This window comes from Chelonia mydas, chromosome 8 (assembly GCF_015237465.2).
Source record: "Chelonia mydas isolate rCheMyd1 chromosome 8, rCheMyd1.pri.v2, whole genome shotgun sequence".
NCBI classification, from domain to species: Eukaryota; Metazoa; Chordata; order Testudines; family Cheloniidae; genus Chelonia; species Chelonia mydas.
This window is the reverse complement of record NC_057854.1, coordinates 104116547-104131365: the sequence shown is the minus strand read 5'-3', so window position 1 is coordinate 104131365 and position 14819 is coordinate 104116547. Positions and strand designations below refer to the sequence as shown.

At 59.3% G+C, this 14819-nt stretch overlaps 1 protein-coding gene across 4 annotated transcripts in view; it reads right to left on the bottom strand.

The window, feature by feature from the left end:
* ERI3 (ERI1 exoribonuclease family member 3) overlaps positions 1 to 14819 on the bottom strand; it is a 232906-nt gene that overhangs the window by 53721 nt on the left and 164366 nt on the right. The window contains exon 7 of one of the 4 annotated variants that reach the window (XM_043553171.1): positions 8416 to 8719. The exons of the other annotated variants lie outside the window; for them this stretch is intronic. Within the exon in view, the coding sequence (XP_043409106.1) occupies positions 8670 to 8719 (50 nt within the window). The 3' untranslated portion in view covers positions 8416 to 8669. Of the gene's footprint in view, positions 1 to 8415; positions 8720 to 14819 lie in introns of those variants that run through there. 4 annotated transcript variants of the gene reach the window in all.

Genomic DNA, 14819 nt, shown 5'->3' with positions numbered 1-14819 from the left:
GGAGATTGGCGAGATTCCAACCCACACGTCAAACCCAAACCCGCAGCCATGCCGCCCCTGCAGCCCTGCGCCCGCACCCAGCTCCGCCCACGCGCCTCACCCCTGCTGTCCCCTTCCAGGGCCACCCGTCAGCACAGGGAATTCAGCCCCCGGGAGAGGCCCCCCCGGCACACATTGCTCTCTGCCTCTGGTGGGGGGGGGGGGCTCTGCATGCAGGGAACGCTGAGGAGGACACACCTGGGCATGGGGAAGGCTGGGGCCGGGTCCCACTCAGACACACCCCTCCCCAGGTACACTGCATGCGAGGCCCTGGGGCAGCCATCCCGTGGGAAGATCACAGGCAAATGGCGCCAGGTTGGACCCACCGACCCAAACGGGAGAGGCACCGTGACCCAGCAGCAGCGGCTTCCAAGGGAGGCCTGAGTGCGCAAGGGGGCGTGGGGGGCCCCTCAGGGCTCAGGCGTAGACCCGCAGGTCTCTTCTCGGAGAGGCAGAGGCCTGGTCTGAGCAGGCTGCTCCAAGCCTGGGCCAGCCCAACTGCCAGGGAGGCCAGTTAGCATCCAGACGACTACGGTGGAGTGGCCCTCAGACCTGAACTCCAGCCAGACACCACTAAATCCAAGCCGTCTCTGAAACAAAAGACCCAAGAAGGGAGCATGAGAGGACAGGGCACGTGACATGCCTGAGGCCCTTCCCAGACCCGGGGGTCCCCCTCTGCAGGCCGGGAACGGGTCCTCTGCAGCAGCACCCAAGGCCACCCCAACATAGGTCCATGTGCCACATCTGTCAGCCCCGTGACCCCCACGTGGCTCGTCCCACCCCACGCGAATCCCATGACTTTGCGGCCCAGGGGAAGTGACTCCAGGCAGCAGGCACCGGTGCTGACAGCTCTGCACCATGCCCGGGCGAGAATGCATCTGGATGGTCTCGGGGAGCCGGCCATCCCAAGGGGCCATGCAGCCGGCTCGCTCCCCCTTTGGGCTGCCCTTCCCCTGGGCTTGTTTTTCCCAAGGGCTTCTTTCTGGCTCTGACATGAGCGCTCCAGAGGCCGGAGAAGCAGGGGGTGGGGCAGGTAGAAAAACCGGCCCCCACCCATTCTGACAGAGACCAATCTGCTCAACATGTTGACGGGCAACTCATCGCGAACAGACATTTTCTTCAGGGAGGAATTAACATTTCAAACCGAGACCCATTAGAGTAAATAACGGAGACTGTCACTCGGCTCAAAGGCAAGGGAAACCGTGGGCTTTGGCTACAGATCTGATTAGGAAGATGGGCCGTTCAGAAGGGGAGAAAAGGGGAGGGCACCTTCTGCCTTTGCTCCGGGTGGGGCTCTTGGCTTAGACTGGCCTAGCAAACCCGTGTGCTGATGCGGCTGCAGAGCCAGAGACGGTGGCAGACACGGTCGCCGCAGGAGTGGGCGGCAGGGAGGGATGCTCCAGGGTGCCCACAGCGGCCCGGCTAGGTGAGAAGACAGGGCAGTAGGGAAGGAGAGGAGACAGGCAGGGAAAGCAGGTTGTGGTCACCTCAGGCCAGCCAGCCCGGCTTGCTGCAGGGTCAGGCTGCGGTAGAGCTGCGTGTGCCAGGGGTTTGAGGAAGCTTCCTGCGGCCCAGCAAAGAGGTGCGGCTGTTACGGAAAGGCGTGAGGCATCCCCCTGTAAACAGGCGGAGCAGCGAACACACTGTTCTAGCAAGGACAGCACCAGGCAATTAGGTTCTCTTGCAACTCTTAAGCCACGTTTCTGAGACAAAGAGTTTGCCCTGGCATAATCTGAACCACTAATTGCTCTCCTGATCTGTAATCAGAGAAGTGAGCTGATGGTGGCTGCATAACCCACGTCCCCAGCGCAGGAGAAAACTCACAGCGGCTCTCCTGGGGAAGGCAGGGCCTTGCTTTGTCCCCTGAAGAAGCTTAAACTGTAACGATCAGGAAACAGTTAAGGGGGGGGGGGGGTGAAGTGGTGGTTTAAAAACCCCACTTTATAATAATAGTAACAACTCATTCCCTGAGTTTTTATCCTTCCTGTCTCGGGCCCACAAAAACCTCAGCTAAACCACTGACACTGGCTGGGCGCTTAGAACTCCCCTATCAAACGGGGCCTTGATGCTACCGAGCATAATTGTGCTGCCCTCTCACCTCCACCTTCAATCAGCGCCATTTAACTATCTCATTTGAGCCCACAGGACCCACCCCTCTGCTAACTAGCAGCCAGATTCTTCTCATTAGGAGCCGGCTCTGTACAGAAGCATGGAGGCTCATCTGCAATGTCTATCTCTAAGTTGGTTTGTGGAGAGAGGTGTATCTGGGAGAGGGGTTCCTGGGGACTGCAGTTAGCTAGGCTGCCAAACTTTCAGTCCCCTGGAGTACAAACAAGTCATTAATTTGCTGCTCTATGACCAGCAGGCAGGAGCGTGGGTTTCTGTGTCTCCCCTCTGCCCCGTATTCTGAAATGAGTCATTCCTGGGGGGCCCACCAGGGAGCCAGTCTAGCCAGAGACTCTCCAGCTGGTTCTGACCCCGACTTGCTGCGGGACCTCAGCTCCGTGCTGGGTGCGGAATGGGGCTGCCAGACCCAGGCTCCGGGGCAGATAGGTTTTCCAGTGCTCTGAGAGCCCTGGGTGAACGGTGCTGGAGAAGGGCAGTGCTATTGCTCCGGTTCAGACCCACTTCCCGTCCCTGTCAGGTGGGTTTCCGTGGGGATGGATCAAGCCGTGCCAAAGAGCCAGCCCCGGGCAGGCAGAGACTGCACCTGCCTTCACTCGGGACCGAGGGGTGTTCTCAGCTCTGGGCAGCTACGGCCAGACACAGTCCTAGTGAAGACCAGGCCGTCCCTAGTTTCACGTGGGTTACAGACTGAGTTCCTCCAGAAGCTCCACCATGACCTGCTAATTCATGTGAAACTCCAGTGTACCTCAGCCACACTCGGGTTTCCCTGCCGGTTGCTCACACACCTTCTTCCACAGTCACGCCAAAGGCCAGGCCTGCACTAGGACCCTCGAATCACTAACACGGTCACACTGCATCTGCCTTGTTCACACTTGGTGTCCCCCGCCAGGCTAGTTACCATGCCTTAGCTACCCCTCTCCCAGTGTGGACGCAGCACCAGGCCAGCGCAGGGTTTTGAGTACCCGGCTGGGGTAGAAGCTGGTCTGGCTGACCCAGCTTTGAAACTCAGCTGCATGGCAAGGGAGGCAGGGGCCTTTGCTTTTCCGTTCCACAGGCCCCACCACCCTGTCCATATCGCTAGCGACCCCGGACCCTGTGCTGGGAACCACTGGGCTGCACTGCACCCACAGAGGATTTCCCCTGACAGCTGATGAGATCTCTGGTGCCAGAAGAGCCCTGGCCTCCTGGGGAAGGGGCTGTTGTGAAGATGATTTCCGCTCCCCCTTTGCTTTCGTCTCCAGTGGGGGCAGGTCCTGGCTCCCTGGGTTTCCCAGCGCACCGCAGGCTGCTGTCAGCACAAGGCCGAGCAGCGCGACGTGCTAATAGAGTGCTAATCTGCCTGCAAAGCCGCGGGTTCCCACTTCAAGCCCAGGGAACGGGCACTAATGAATGTCCCCAGGGGACTGCATCTCCGCAAAGGAGCCTTGTTTGGGGCCAGCGCTGTCACTGCAAATTGCGCTAATTCCCACGCGTCAGCTGGGGACTCGTGTGGCTGCGGCCTGGCAGGAGCGGCCATTCTGGGCACAGATGGGGCAATGCTGGGAAGGGGCACGGAGCCATTCCCCAGCCCAGTGCCGGCCCCATGAAGCATGAGCCAGAGCCAGGCCCAGCACCACAGAGCAGACACCTTGCCAGAGGAGGATTAAATGGCAGCCACAACAAATGATCCCATGGCCCAGGGAGGAGGCCGTGCACGTGGGGAGAGGCGTCACCAGCCTGGCAGCAGTGTCCGGCAGCAAACTCAGCGACGGGGGCGGGCTGGGGAAATGGAGCTGGTGTCCGGTTAGCCCTGTCGACGCCCGCAGCAGGGGACGGGCATTCCAGACACGCGTCGGCCACCACCAGGCAATGCCGTGGAGGGCAGGGACCAGGTAGGGACGCCTGCGAAGGGCAGGGGGGCGTCGGCTTACCAAACACCCGTTGCGTCTCTGCTCGGGTCTCGGGAAGCCTCCACAACTGCACAGCCAGCCCAAGAGCAGGCGCCGCCCACGGCTGGCCTGAACCTCCAGCTCCAAGGAACCCCAGAACCAGTCCCTGAGCCGAGACCACGAACCGAGGGGCAGATCCTCAGCTGGGCCTGAGCAGCTGCACTTCACTGAAGGCCACGGAGCGATGCTGATTTACGCTGATCTTGGGCAAGGCTTCCCCGCCCGCCCGTGGTCTGTTTAGGGCAGAGATGGTCCCTCCCTGCGTGTCCGTGCAGTGCCCAGTGCCACGCAGCACTGCCATCCAGATAACTAGCCGCATTCATTCTGACTGACTGGGCAGAGGCACCGACAGGCACAGCTGTGGGTCATACACTCTGCCCCACCTCGCCAGTCCCACTGGAGATCTCACAGCACGTCACGGGGGTCGATGAACTGACCCCACAGGCCCTTGGGAGAGGTGCATGTCTCAGAGAAATGGAAAGGTGGGACATTCAGAACTGATAAAGAGAAATACTTTCCCCCCAGTGTGTAATTACCCTGCGGAACTCACCCCCACATGATGGCCCTGAGGCTCAGAACTCAGCGAGATTCAAAAAGAGGGAAGGGATGTTTCTATGGAGAACAAGGATACCCAGAGTGACAGTAGCTAATGCTGACGCGGAGTATTGGAAGGGAAGGAAACCTCACACTTCAGGGCTTTGGTGGAGCCAAAGATGTTCAGATCGGAAGGGACCATTATGACCGTCTAGTCTGACCCCCGGAGTATAACACGGGGCTAAGAACCTCGATTCTTCCCCCGAGCCCCTACAGCTCATGTTTTAGAAAGACAGCCAGTCTCGCCCTGAAGACAGGAGGAGTTGCTCCAGTGGTTATTCTCTCTCACTGCTGAGCATCGGGGCCTGATTTCTAGTCCGGATGTCAGAGTTTCAGCTTCCAGCCCCTGCGTCTCAGTCTGCCATTTAGTGCTAGATTCAATAGCCCTCTCTACTGCCAGGTCGTACGTGTAGAGTGGGATTAAGTCACGTCTTAACCTTACCTTGGATACACTCCATAGACTTTGCTTCTGAAGCCTCTCACCACAAGGCAGGTTTTGCAGACCTGGGATCATTCTTGTAGCTCTTTGTTTAAAACCAGCTTGACCAGGGATTAGGATGAGATTGGCTATCCCATATCTGCTCCTGTGGAGCTCCCCCACCTTCCTCCGAAGCAGGGACATGGACCCCAGCTCTGATCCAGTCTGGCCATTCTCTTGCTCCTACCTTTGTTTCCATGCTACAGGTGGTGAAACTGAGGCCCAGAGCTGGACCATGACTCACCCAGTGAGTCTGAAGCTAGAACCCAGGAGCCCTGATTTCCGCTGCATGGGGGTGTCCTCTCTGAGCTTGTCTCACAGGAGCCAGACTTGCCTGGCACGTGGTGAAAAGAGTCAGGGACAAGCCAGTGGCCTGGTCAACACCCCCCTTACCAGTATAAGAGGCTCCAATTGCTCTGACCGGCTGGGGAGGCGCCGAGGTCCTGCCAGCACACAGGCGGAGAGCGGAAGGGGCCACGGCCAACACAGCCTGATGCTACTGCACTTCCAAGCAGGATCAGCGGGGGGACGGCAGCCGCTTCGCTGCCAGGGGCGCCTCTTGCTGGGATTTTATGCTTTAAGAACTCGGGAGGCAGAGATGTGACCCTGATCGCCCTTCTGAGGGGCTCGCCAGTCTCTGTGCCCGTCTTCCCCAGCACATCAGCCTGGCCCCGGCCCTGCGCTCCCGCTGCTGAATCACGCTGGCTATTAACATGCTGAAAGTTCATGATCTTAACCAGGCCATTCAGGCCCCAGGCAGCGATGCTTGAGCCCATTAACGCAGCCCTCCCATTTCAGGGGCGCGAGGAGCCGCCGCTCGTCCGTCCAGCGAACGGGGGGAACGTCAGCGCAGCAGGCTGGCAACGGGTCACAGGGAAGCAGAACAGAGGTGCCCGTTAGCGCCAAACGAGGGGTGGGGGCGGCTGTGCTGCAGCCACAGCCCTTCTCGCCTGGCTCGCCCCTGAGCTGCTGCCGTTTCCCTTCTGCGCTGGGCTCTCCTCCAGCACAATGGCACGTGCGTCCCCCAGCGACTAGGGACAGAAATGTTTGTGGTAGGTCTTAACAGAAACAAAGACAGGCTCACAGGACAGAGAACCTCCAGGGCTTTAAGACAGGGCTTGGCTGGGTTCAGTGGGCGAAGATGGGGACTTTGGCTGGCTCGTAACAGCGGTTTCCCCCACCCCACTCCCACAGCTCCCTTTCCCTGCCCAGCTGCGCTCAAGCCAGGGTCCAGATCTGGAGCAGTTACTGTGCAGAGCTGGCCCAGCGCACCAGGCCATGCACCCACTCTGGGAGACGACTGAGCTGTACAAACATGGATCTGATGGGATTTGGCCTCATCTGCTCTGGGGGGCCGAATGGCTCCTTCACGCACCTGCCTTGCAGCTGTCCAGCTCCCCCCTCGCCCGGCCTAGCGCAGAACGCTGCGGCTGTTCCTAGACCAAGCCCAGGGAGACTGGGCAGAGTCCTGATGAGACTGCAGCTGCCCCGACTTTCCTCCCTGTAGCGCCCCAACTGACGGCCCAGCAGGGCCTCACTCTTCTCCCCATGCCCCTGTGGGTGGGGGCCCAGCCGAGAGGGAACAGCTCCAGGGAGACGGTGCGAGAGGTGGAACATCTCCAGTGGGAACCTAGCCCAGGACAAACGAACTAGTCACGTCAGCCCTGGGCACTGGCTGCCAGGGAGCCCCCAGGGTCGAGGCTCTGCTGGCTGCGTATCAAGCCCTCCAGAATGGAGGCTCGCTTTCTAGGTGCCCCGAAGCAGGCGGGAGGGGATTGTCTGCTCCCTGAGCCGAGGGGCAGCTGTTCTCACCCAACCCTTTTCCCCATCTGGCCTCCCTGCCCAGGAGCTCGCCCTGTCGGATTCTGCCCACTGGCGGGGGGTCTGGCCGCTGTCCCTGGGCTCCTTTCTGTCTCCGTTATTTCTGCTGGCGCTTTTTGGCCGATCCCTTGGATCGGTGCTAGGTAAAGTGATAGAAAAAGGCCGGTGCCCGGCGACAGCAGCAGTCAGAGAGCAGCGACCCTCGGGCAGACCTGCTCAGATGGTGCGGGCCCCAGACCCAGACCTCTCGCCTTCGCCCTGCCCCCAGGTGGTTTGACTGCAGGAATTGTGTGTGACCGTGCAGAAAGGTGCAGGCAATGGCAAACCTTGTCCTGCCACCGACGGAGAGGGAAGGAATCTAGCCCCCCAGCTGCCCTGTGGGATGGGGAGGAAGGATCTGTCACGAGCCCCAGCGCAGTCACGATGCCGCATTTCAGCACGGAACGACACGCAGGCGCTGCAGTGATGTGAGAGCCCCTTCCAAGGCGTGTAGCCGAGTGCCAGGCATTCCCACCCCAAGGCAGCTGACCCAAGTACGGAGCCACCACTGCCGATCTGTAACCACCACCTTTTAGCAAACGCAGGGCTGTAAATAAATCTATACCCAGCAACCCTCCCTCACTGGCATCTGGCAAATGCATCCCCAGGAGCTGAACTCCAGGGGCTGCTGGTGAGTGAGTACAATATCCCCTGGCTGGGGGGTGCCTGGGCACTCAAGGTTGGTCCCAGAATGGCAAGACCATGGCTCCAAGGTCACAGGCACGTTCCAGAAGGCGACTGTATCCCAACGGAACAGCACATGTGTTTGACCACTGGGAGAGAGATCCTTCCTTGTGCCTGTGCAATAACCTGTTTGCAGCACAATTCCATCGCACCCACCACAAGCCTGGAAACTTTCTTTTTTTAAAAAAACAGAAGTTCTCTCCTAGCCAAGTCTTTTGTGGGAGGTGGAGGGAGAGTATGAAGCCAAAGGAATCATCCTGCAAGTGAAAGCCTTTAACAACTATTTCTAATATCAGGCAGAGGAGCAGGATTTTGAAATGAAACAGCCGGTACCTCTTTGATGCGTGAGCTACAGATCTTGAAACAAGGTCCATTCCCTCCTCCTTCACTAACTAACAGCCATATTTCTCTCATTAAGGGCAATCTGGCAGTATTTTCAAACTTCTTAACAAGGCGATCACCGTAATTTGAGATTTCTATTATCCGTGCTCCCATTACAGCTGTCTTTTAAGCCGCTGGCTTTTTTTTGGTTGCTTTCCTTCTCCAACTTTGTCTGTCCTTGCAAACTGCCCACGGTAGTAAGGACTTGAGGATAAGAGCATAGAGAGGTTTGGGGGTGGGGTTTTTTGGCGGGGTGGGGGACGCTGGTTTGTGTATGTGTGAAATAAGGAATAAAATAAAAGAAAAATGAAGTTTGGTTATCTCTCATCTGGACTTTGGTTCTTAATCCGCCCAGGAGCACAATGAATTCAGTGCATCACCTTATCTTTCCTGTCAATCAGCCCCCCAATATATCCCCTTCCCAAACACACACACACGCACCCCCTTCCCACCCTGCACCATTATTCCTTGCAGTGGGCTCTGCCAGATGGATGCAATTTGCATAATATCACTGGTGGAGGCTGGTGGATCAACAGGGGTCAGGCTCTGACATCTCCAGCACAGTCTATCTCCAAGTGCTAATTTGGACTGCATTGATCTCTCTTTCTGATTTCTTTGTCATTTACGTCTGCAACGGTTTGACAGGAGATACAGAGACAGACAAGGGGGGGGAGGGCAGGGGAGAGAAAAGGAGAGAAACAAAGATTGTAGTTACCGATGTCTTTAAGCAAAAAACCAGATTAATCCAAGGACTCCGCTGAGGGTCGCAGCTTTGAGACATCCTAATGATCTTATTCTTATGAATTCCTGCATGGCCATCGAGGGGGGGCTCGTCAAGAGCTCCCAGGAAAGGAAACTAGTTAAATCGCAGCCGAGTCTCTCCGGTTGGTTGCTAGCCCCCTCCCCGCACCTCTCTCTTGTTTCTCATGAGGTGAGCGGGGGCAGCTTTGAAGCCCATGTCCTTTGCTGACACAGCCTTGCCTTCATACCTCTCAAATAAGCCTCATTAAAGGCGAAAGTGGGTCTGCTGTGAAACTTGGGCAGGGCTCTCGTCCGTGCTCTGCCCCTGCCGTCCCAGGCCGAGCTTCCAGGGCCCCAGCTCAAAGCCTCCATGCCCTGCACGCCCCCCACCCCCGGGCCGGACGCGGCTCCCCAGTCCTGAAGAAGAGACATTAAAATCGGGGCTCTTTCTGGACCTCGTGCAGGGGCGTTAGTGACAGAAACGTCAGCGCAAAGGGAGGGAAGTCTCTGGGGACTAATTACAGACCCCCGCGTCTCAGGCCTTGGTAACGAGAACCGCCCGTTGCACGTGAACGCCACACACACACACACACAGCGGTGTCTCCAGACGGGGCTTGGAACGGCAGCTTTTCACTTGTGTCGCACTTATCTCCAGCTCTGCCCGGCCCTTGAACTGGTGCTCAGCACCGCGGTCTCGGAGCACCGCCTAGCCGACGAGCCCCACTCTGTTTGCACTGCGGGTTCCCGGCAGGGAACAAGGGGCAGGTCTCTCCCCACACTCTGGCTGACTGGGTGGGAGGGCTGGTGCCTGCTGCACTGCAGGGGAAGGGGGATTAAAGGCCTCTCGCCTAAATTTCTGCCTGGCACCCTGGAGCCATCACTTGCCTTCCCTCCCGCTCCAGATTCAAGTTCTGCCACCCAGGTCTGCTCTGACTTGGTGACACGTTGGGCGACTCTCAGCATAGTCCCCATTTACCCGCTCTGAAAACGATCACCCAGCGCAGCCTACCCGAGCCCGCTTCAAACCTCTGCTCAGGAGCAGCCTGGGAAACAGAGCAGCTGGGGTTTTACAAGTCGGAACAGAGAAGCATCAATGGAAGTTTGTGCAAGGTCAAGGACTGCAACAGCAGGGGCTGCGGGTCGGGAGTGAGGGGCACCGGCAGAGCTGGGGGGGGACCCAGGGCTGGGCTGGCAGGGAGCTGCGGGTCGGGAGTGAGGGGCACCGGCAGAGCTGGGGGGGGACCCAGGGCTGGGCTAGCAGGGGCGGCGGGTCGGGAGTGAGGGGCACCGGCAGAGCTGGGGGGGGACCCAGGGCTGGGCTAGCAGGGGCTGCGGGTCGGGAGTGAGGGGCACCGACAGAGCTGGGGGGGGACCCAGGGCTGGGCTAGCAGGGGCTGCGGGTCGGGAGTGAGGGGCACCGGCATAAGCTGGGGAGGAGCCCAGGGCCGGGGTAGCAGGGGGCTGCAGGTCGGGAGTGAGGGGCACCGGCAGAGCCGTGGGGGAGCCCAGGGCCGGGCTAGCAGGGGCTGCGGGTCGGGCGTGAGGGGCACCGGCAGAGCTGGGGGGGACCCAGGGCTGGGCTCGCAGGGGCTGCGGGTCGGGAGTGAGGGGCACCGGCAGAGCTGGGGGGGCAGAGCCCCGGGCTGGGCTAGCAGGGGCTGCGGTTCGGGAGTGAGGGGCACTGGCAGAGCCGTGGGGGAGCCCAGGGCCGGGCTAGCAGGGGCTGTGGGTCGGGAGTGAGGGGCACAGGCAGAGCTGCGGGGGGACCCAGGGCTGGGCTCGCAGGGGCTGCGGGTCGGGAGCGAGGGGCACCGGCAGAGCCGTGGGGGAGCCCAGGGCTGGGCTAGCAGGGGCTGCGGGTCAGGAGTGAGGGGCACGGGCAGAGCTGGGGGGGGGACCCAGGGCTGGGCTCGCAGGGGCTGTGGGTCGGGAGTGAGGGGCACCGGCAGAGCTGGGGGGGCAGAGCCCCGGGCTGGGCTAGCAGGGGCTGCAGGTCGGGCGTGAGGGGCACCGGCAGAGCTGGGGAGGACCCAGGGCTGGGCTAGCAGGGGCTGCGGGTCGGGCGTGAGGGGCACGGGCAGAGCTGGGGAGGAGCCCAGGGCCGGGATAGCAGGGGCTACGGGTCGGGCGTGAGGGGCACCGGCAGAGCTGGGAAGGAGCCCAGGGCCGGGATAGCAGGGGCTACGGGTCGGGCGTGAGGGGCACCGGCAGAGCTGGGGAGGAGCCCAGGGCCGGGATAGCAGGGGCTACGGGTCGGGCGTGAGGGGCACCGGCAGAGCTGGGGGGGCAGAGCCCCGGGCTGGGCTGGCAGGGGGCTGCGGGTCGGGCGTGAGGGGCACCGGCAGAGCTGGGGAGGACCCAGGGCTGGGCTGGCAGGGGGTGAGGCATGTAGACAGCGTGAGGGGAGGGAGCGCTGAATGGGGATTGGCTCCCGCTATCCCTGCCAGCCTCTCTCATACTCGCACATTTTAAACCAATTTCACTGTTGAAACCCAAACATCCGGGGCGCTGGCAGGCAGGAACAGCTCCTCGGGGATGAAGGTTCCCCCCACGGGGCACGCTCTCCGGCAGCCCTGCGGCACAGAGCATGGATGGGGAGGGTAGGGAACTGGAGCATTTCATCGCTGAGCCAGCGGGATGAGCTAGGGTGGGCTGGGGAACGAGCGCACGCTGCTGGACAGGGACTCATCCCACCCTCCCGGGGGGTGATACCTGCCTCTAGAATCCGCCTGCTGCCAGGCTCTGGGTAGAGCAGGGCCTGGCGGAACGGGCCCTGGAGAACAAATGATCACAGCATGAAGCTGCCCTTGTCTTCTCAAGCACCATCCCAGGGCTGAAAGCTCTTTTGGGGCATCCCACATAAAGTTACACAGTGCCCCCGAGAGGCAGATCCTTATCCAAGTCCTCCAGTCCTCTTCCGCTGACTCAAGGGGCGATGCAACGCTTTAGTTCCCCCCATGCTACGGGCACATCAGCACTCTGGGAAGTGCGTCGAGATCCTGGCAGAAGAACGCCCAGCTCTTATCTAGTGCTTTCCATCCATCCATCTCAAAACACTTTACAAAGGAGGGGTCAGTATCATTAGCGCCAATGTACAGATACAGGGGAAACTAAGGCACAGAGCAGGGAAGCGACTTGCCCAAGGTCACCAGCAGGCAGAGCAGTGAATAGAGTCCAGGTCTCCAGGCTCACAGTCCAGTGCTCTATCCACTAGACCTCACTACTAGACAAAGAACCCTTACCCATATTTTACAGAGAAGGAAACCGAGGCATGGAGTGGCAGAGAGACTTGCCCAAGGTCACCCAGTGAGGCTGAGATGCTGGAACATTATAGACCAGAGCCTGCTTTGCTAGAGCGTGAGGTGCAGAAGGGTAAGTGTGGGAATTGTTATTGGTGTAATGATGTTAAGTTAACCTTCAGGTAAATGCCTGAGCTCCAAATCCTGTCACCCATTGCAGACGAGACATTTACACTCCCAGGCCCACCCTGAAACAAGCACCGCCCACAACACGCCACCTCTCTGCGGTAGCCCAGGACAATGCAACAGTGGAGAATCTGCTGGGAAGATCTCACAGGTCTCTGTGCGGCACCCTGCCCTCCCCAGAGAGAAATCCTCCGGCGCAGTTAATTACAGTTAATTAGCTCCTCTCACAGACCATGCTGCTGGCAGTCCTGTAATCTCCTGGGCTCCTTGGTGCAAGGGAGAACGCCGCTGGTACCAAGCAGTGGAGCTGAGCAGCCAGCACTGGATGGGACCCGGTCCCGTGGGGCTGAGCGGAGTCTGGAGAATTTCCCATGCAGAAGCGCACATGCTCCGCGATGGGGACTCTGCTCCCCGAGGGACTGGGGCAGTGCACAGGGAGCATTTGGCACGGTTCCCTGGGAACAGGACCAGATAAACTCTGCCCCAGGACGCATGTGGTTCTCTGTAGGCGCAGGTCAGTTCCAGGCTGTAGGCCTTTGGGGCAGAGACTGTGTCTTCCTAGGGTTTCTGCAGCACCCAACACCAGCCGTCCTTGATCACGCCTGGGGCCTCTAGGTGCTGCCCACATAAAAACGCAGACTAATCAGACCAATACTTCTAACCTCAGGAATGCCGTGCACCTGTGCCGTGGGCCCGTAGCCACCCGCCCCCCAATGGGTGGAAGAGCCGGGGTTGAATTGAGCCAGATGTCGGGAACTCTCCAAGCCAGTCCTTTGTTTGAAGGCTGCTACCTTGTACTCTGAAATCTTCACTTTTATTTAAAAAAAAAAAAAAAAAGAGACAAGCTTCTCTTGCAGAGCGAGACACTCATCAAGCTATAATATGAGCAGAACTAATGCAGGGCTTTCTGCCGGACTCTGCTGAGAGACTGAAACAGTAGCTCAGAGACAAGGCCGGGTTGCCCCGATCCATGCTGGGAGGCGTTCTGTGATGGCTAGGTTAGACAAGGCTATGTTGTGGCGAGGGATGGCTGTTAGGGACCGGTCTGTGTTTGTACCGTGCCTAGGACAAAGGGTCCTAGCCCATGAATGAGACTCCTAGGTGCTACTGACATACAAACAATATAATCGTCACCATTAACTCTGAAGCCTATCAATAGCGGTGTGAGCGTCAGCATTATGATCTATTTCACTCCTGGACATAGCACTCAGCAGGAAGGAGGACGCTTGCATCCAAGTTCTGTCCCGTCTGCTGTGAGTGCCAGCTACTTCGGGCCTCTCCGGGCCGAGCTTCATGTGCCGGAGGAGTCTGTGAGAGAGCCACTACTTTACTCATCCCAGTTCAACCTCCGTGGTCACAGGCAACGGGTCAATCACCCCACAACAGCTTCCTGAGGGCCCACCGCACGGTGGACAAGGACTGGCAAAAGGCAGCCTGGCACCACGGCTGAATGCAGTGAGGGTGGGCTCCACCAACCATGGCGGTACCTGGCCTGGGCATAACATGCCAGCCCTGCCCGCCTGACACTGGCGGAGAGAACAAGTGACGCTCAGCGTCAGGCTGGGTAAGCACAGTCAACACAAACACTCAGTCAGCTTTCCTTTCTTTCCTCGTGCCTCCTTTGTTAACGGTAGGAAACAGCTGAAAGACCTTGAGTTTCCCATTGTAGCTCGTGCGGGAACAGAGCTACCGTGATCAGAACATACCCCCTGCCGCTGGCAGGAGAAAGGGAGAGCGGAATTTTGTTTCAAAAGGGTTTACGATTAGAAGAGTGTTCTGTCACTTTGGCGCGCAGTAATGCACTGTGCCACCAAGTCCCTTCAGAGAGACGTCGAAAACTTCAATGAGTGAAAGCAAAAGAGCCCTGGCTCAGGTTCCCAGGCAGGCAGACATCCTAATTATTGTTAGATCCACTCCCACACGGAGGGGAGAGCGCGCACAGGGTACAAGAGAAAGAGAGGACTGTCACATTGCTTTTTTCTTTTTTTAAAAGCTTGTCTCCGCTCGCTGCCTTTCCAGCGGTGACACCTCTCACAGTAGTTAATTAGAATCATGTCACCACGTTAATGTGCTCTGACTGGACTCTGACAGACGCTCGTCCTGTGTCCCACCACCCCAGCCGGGCCTGCCTCCCTCCCACAACGCCTCCCAGCGGCCCCTCCCCTCCCCCGGCAGCCCAGCCACGTGGCCGGCTCACCCCTTCCACCCGCCCCGCTCGGGATATCTTGCCTTATTGCAACACGCGGGGAGCATCCGCTCCACCTGTCCTGGAGCCGCCTGACCTTTACAAGCACTAATTCAAAACGACACTGCTCATTTGATGACATTTCTGTTGATTTTTACTTAAGTCTCTTCTAATTATTTAACTGGGAGTACCTCCCCCCGCCCCTGGGCGGCGCGGCACGGGAGAGCAAACCCGGGCCACGAGCCGTGACCATGCCCCATGGCGGCGCAGCCCCGCCCCGGAGCAGCGCGGAGGGGTGCACGCAGGGTCCGCACGCCCGCACCATTCAGACAGGTGCTGGGCCCAGCTCCGCATGACGAGAAGACACCAGCACACAA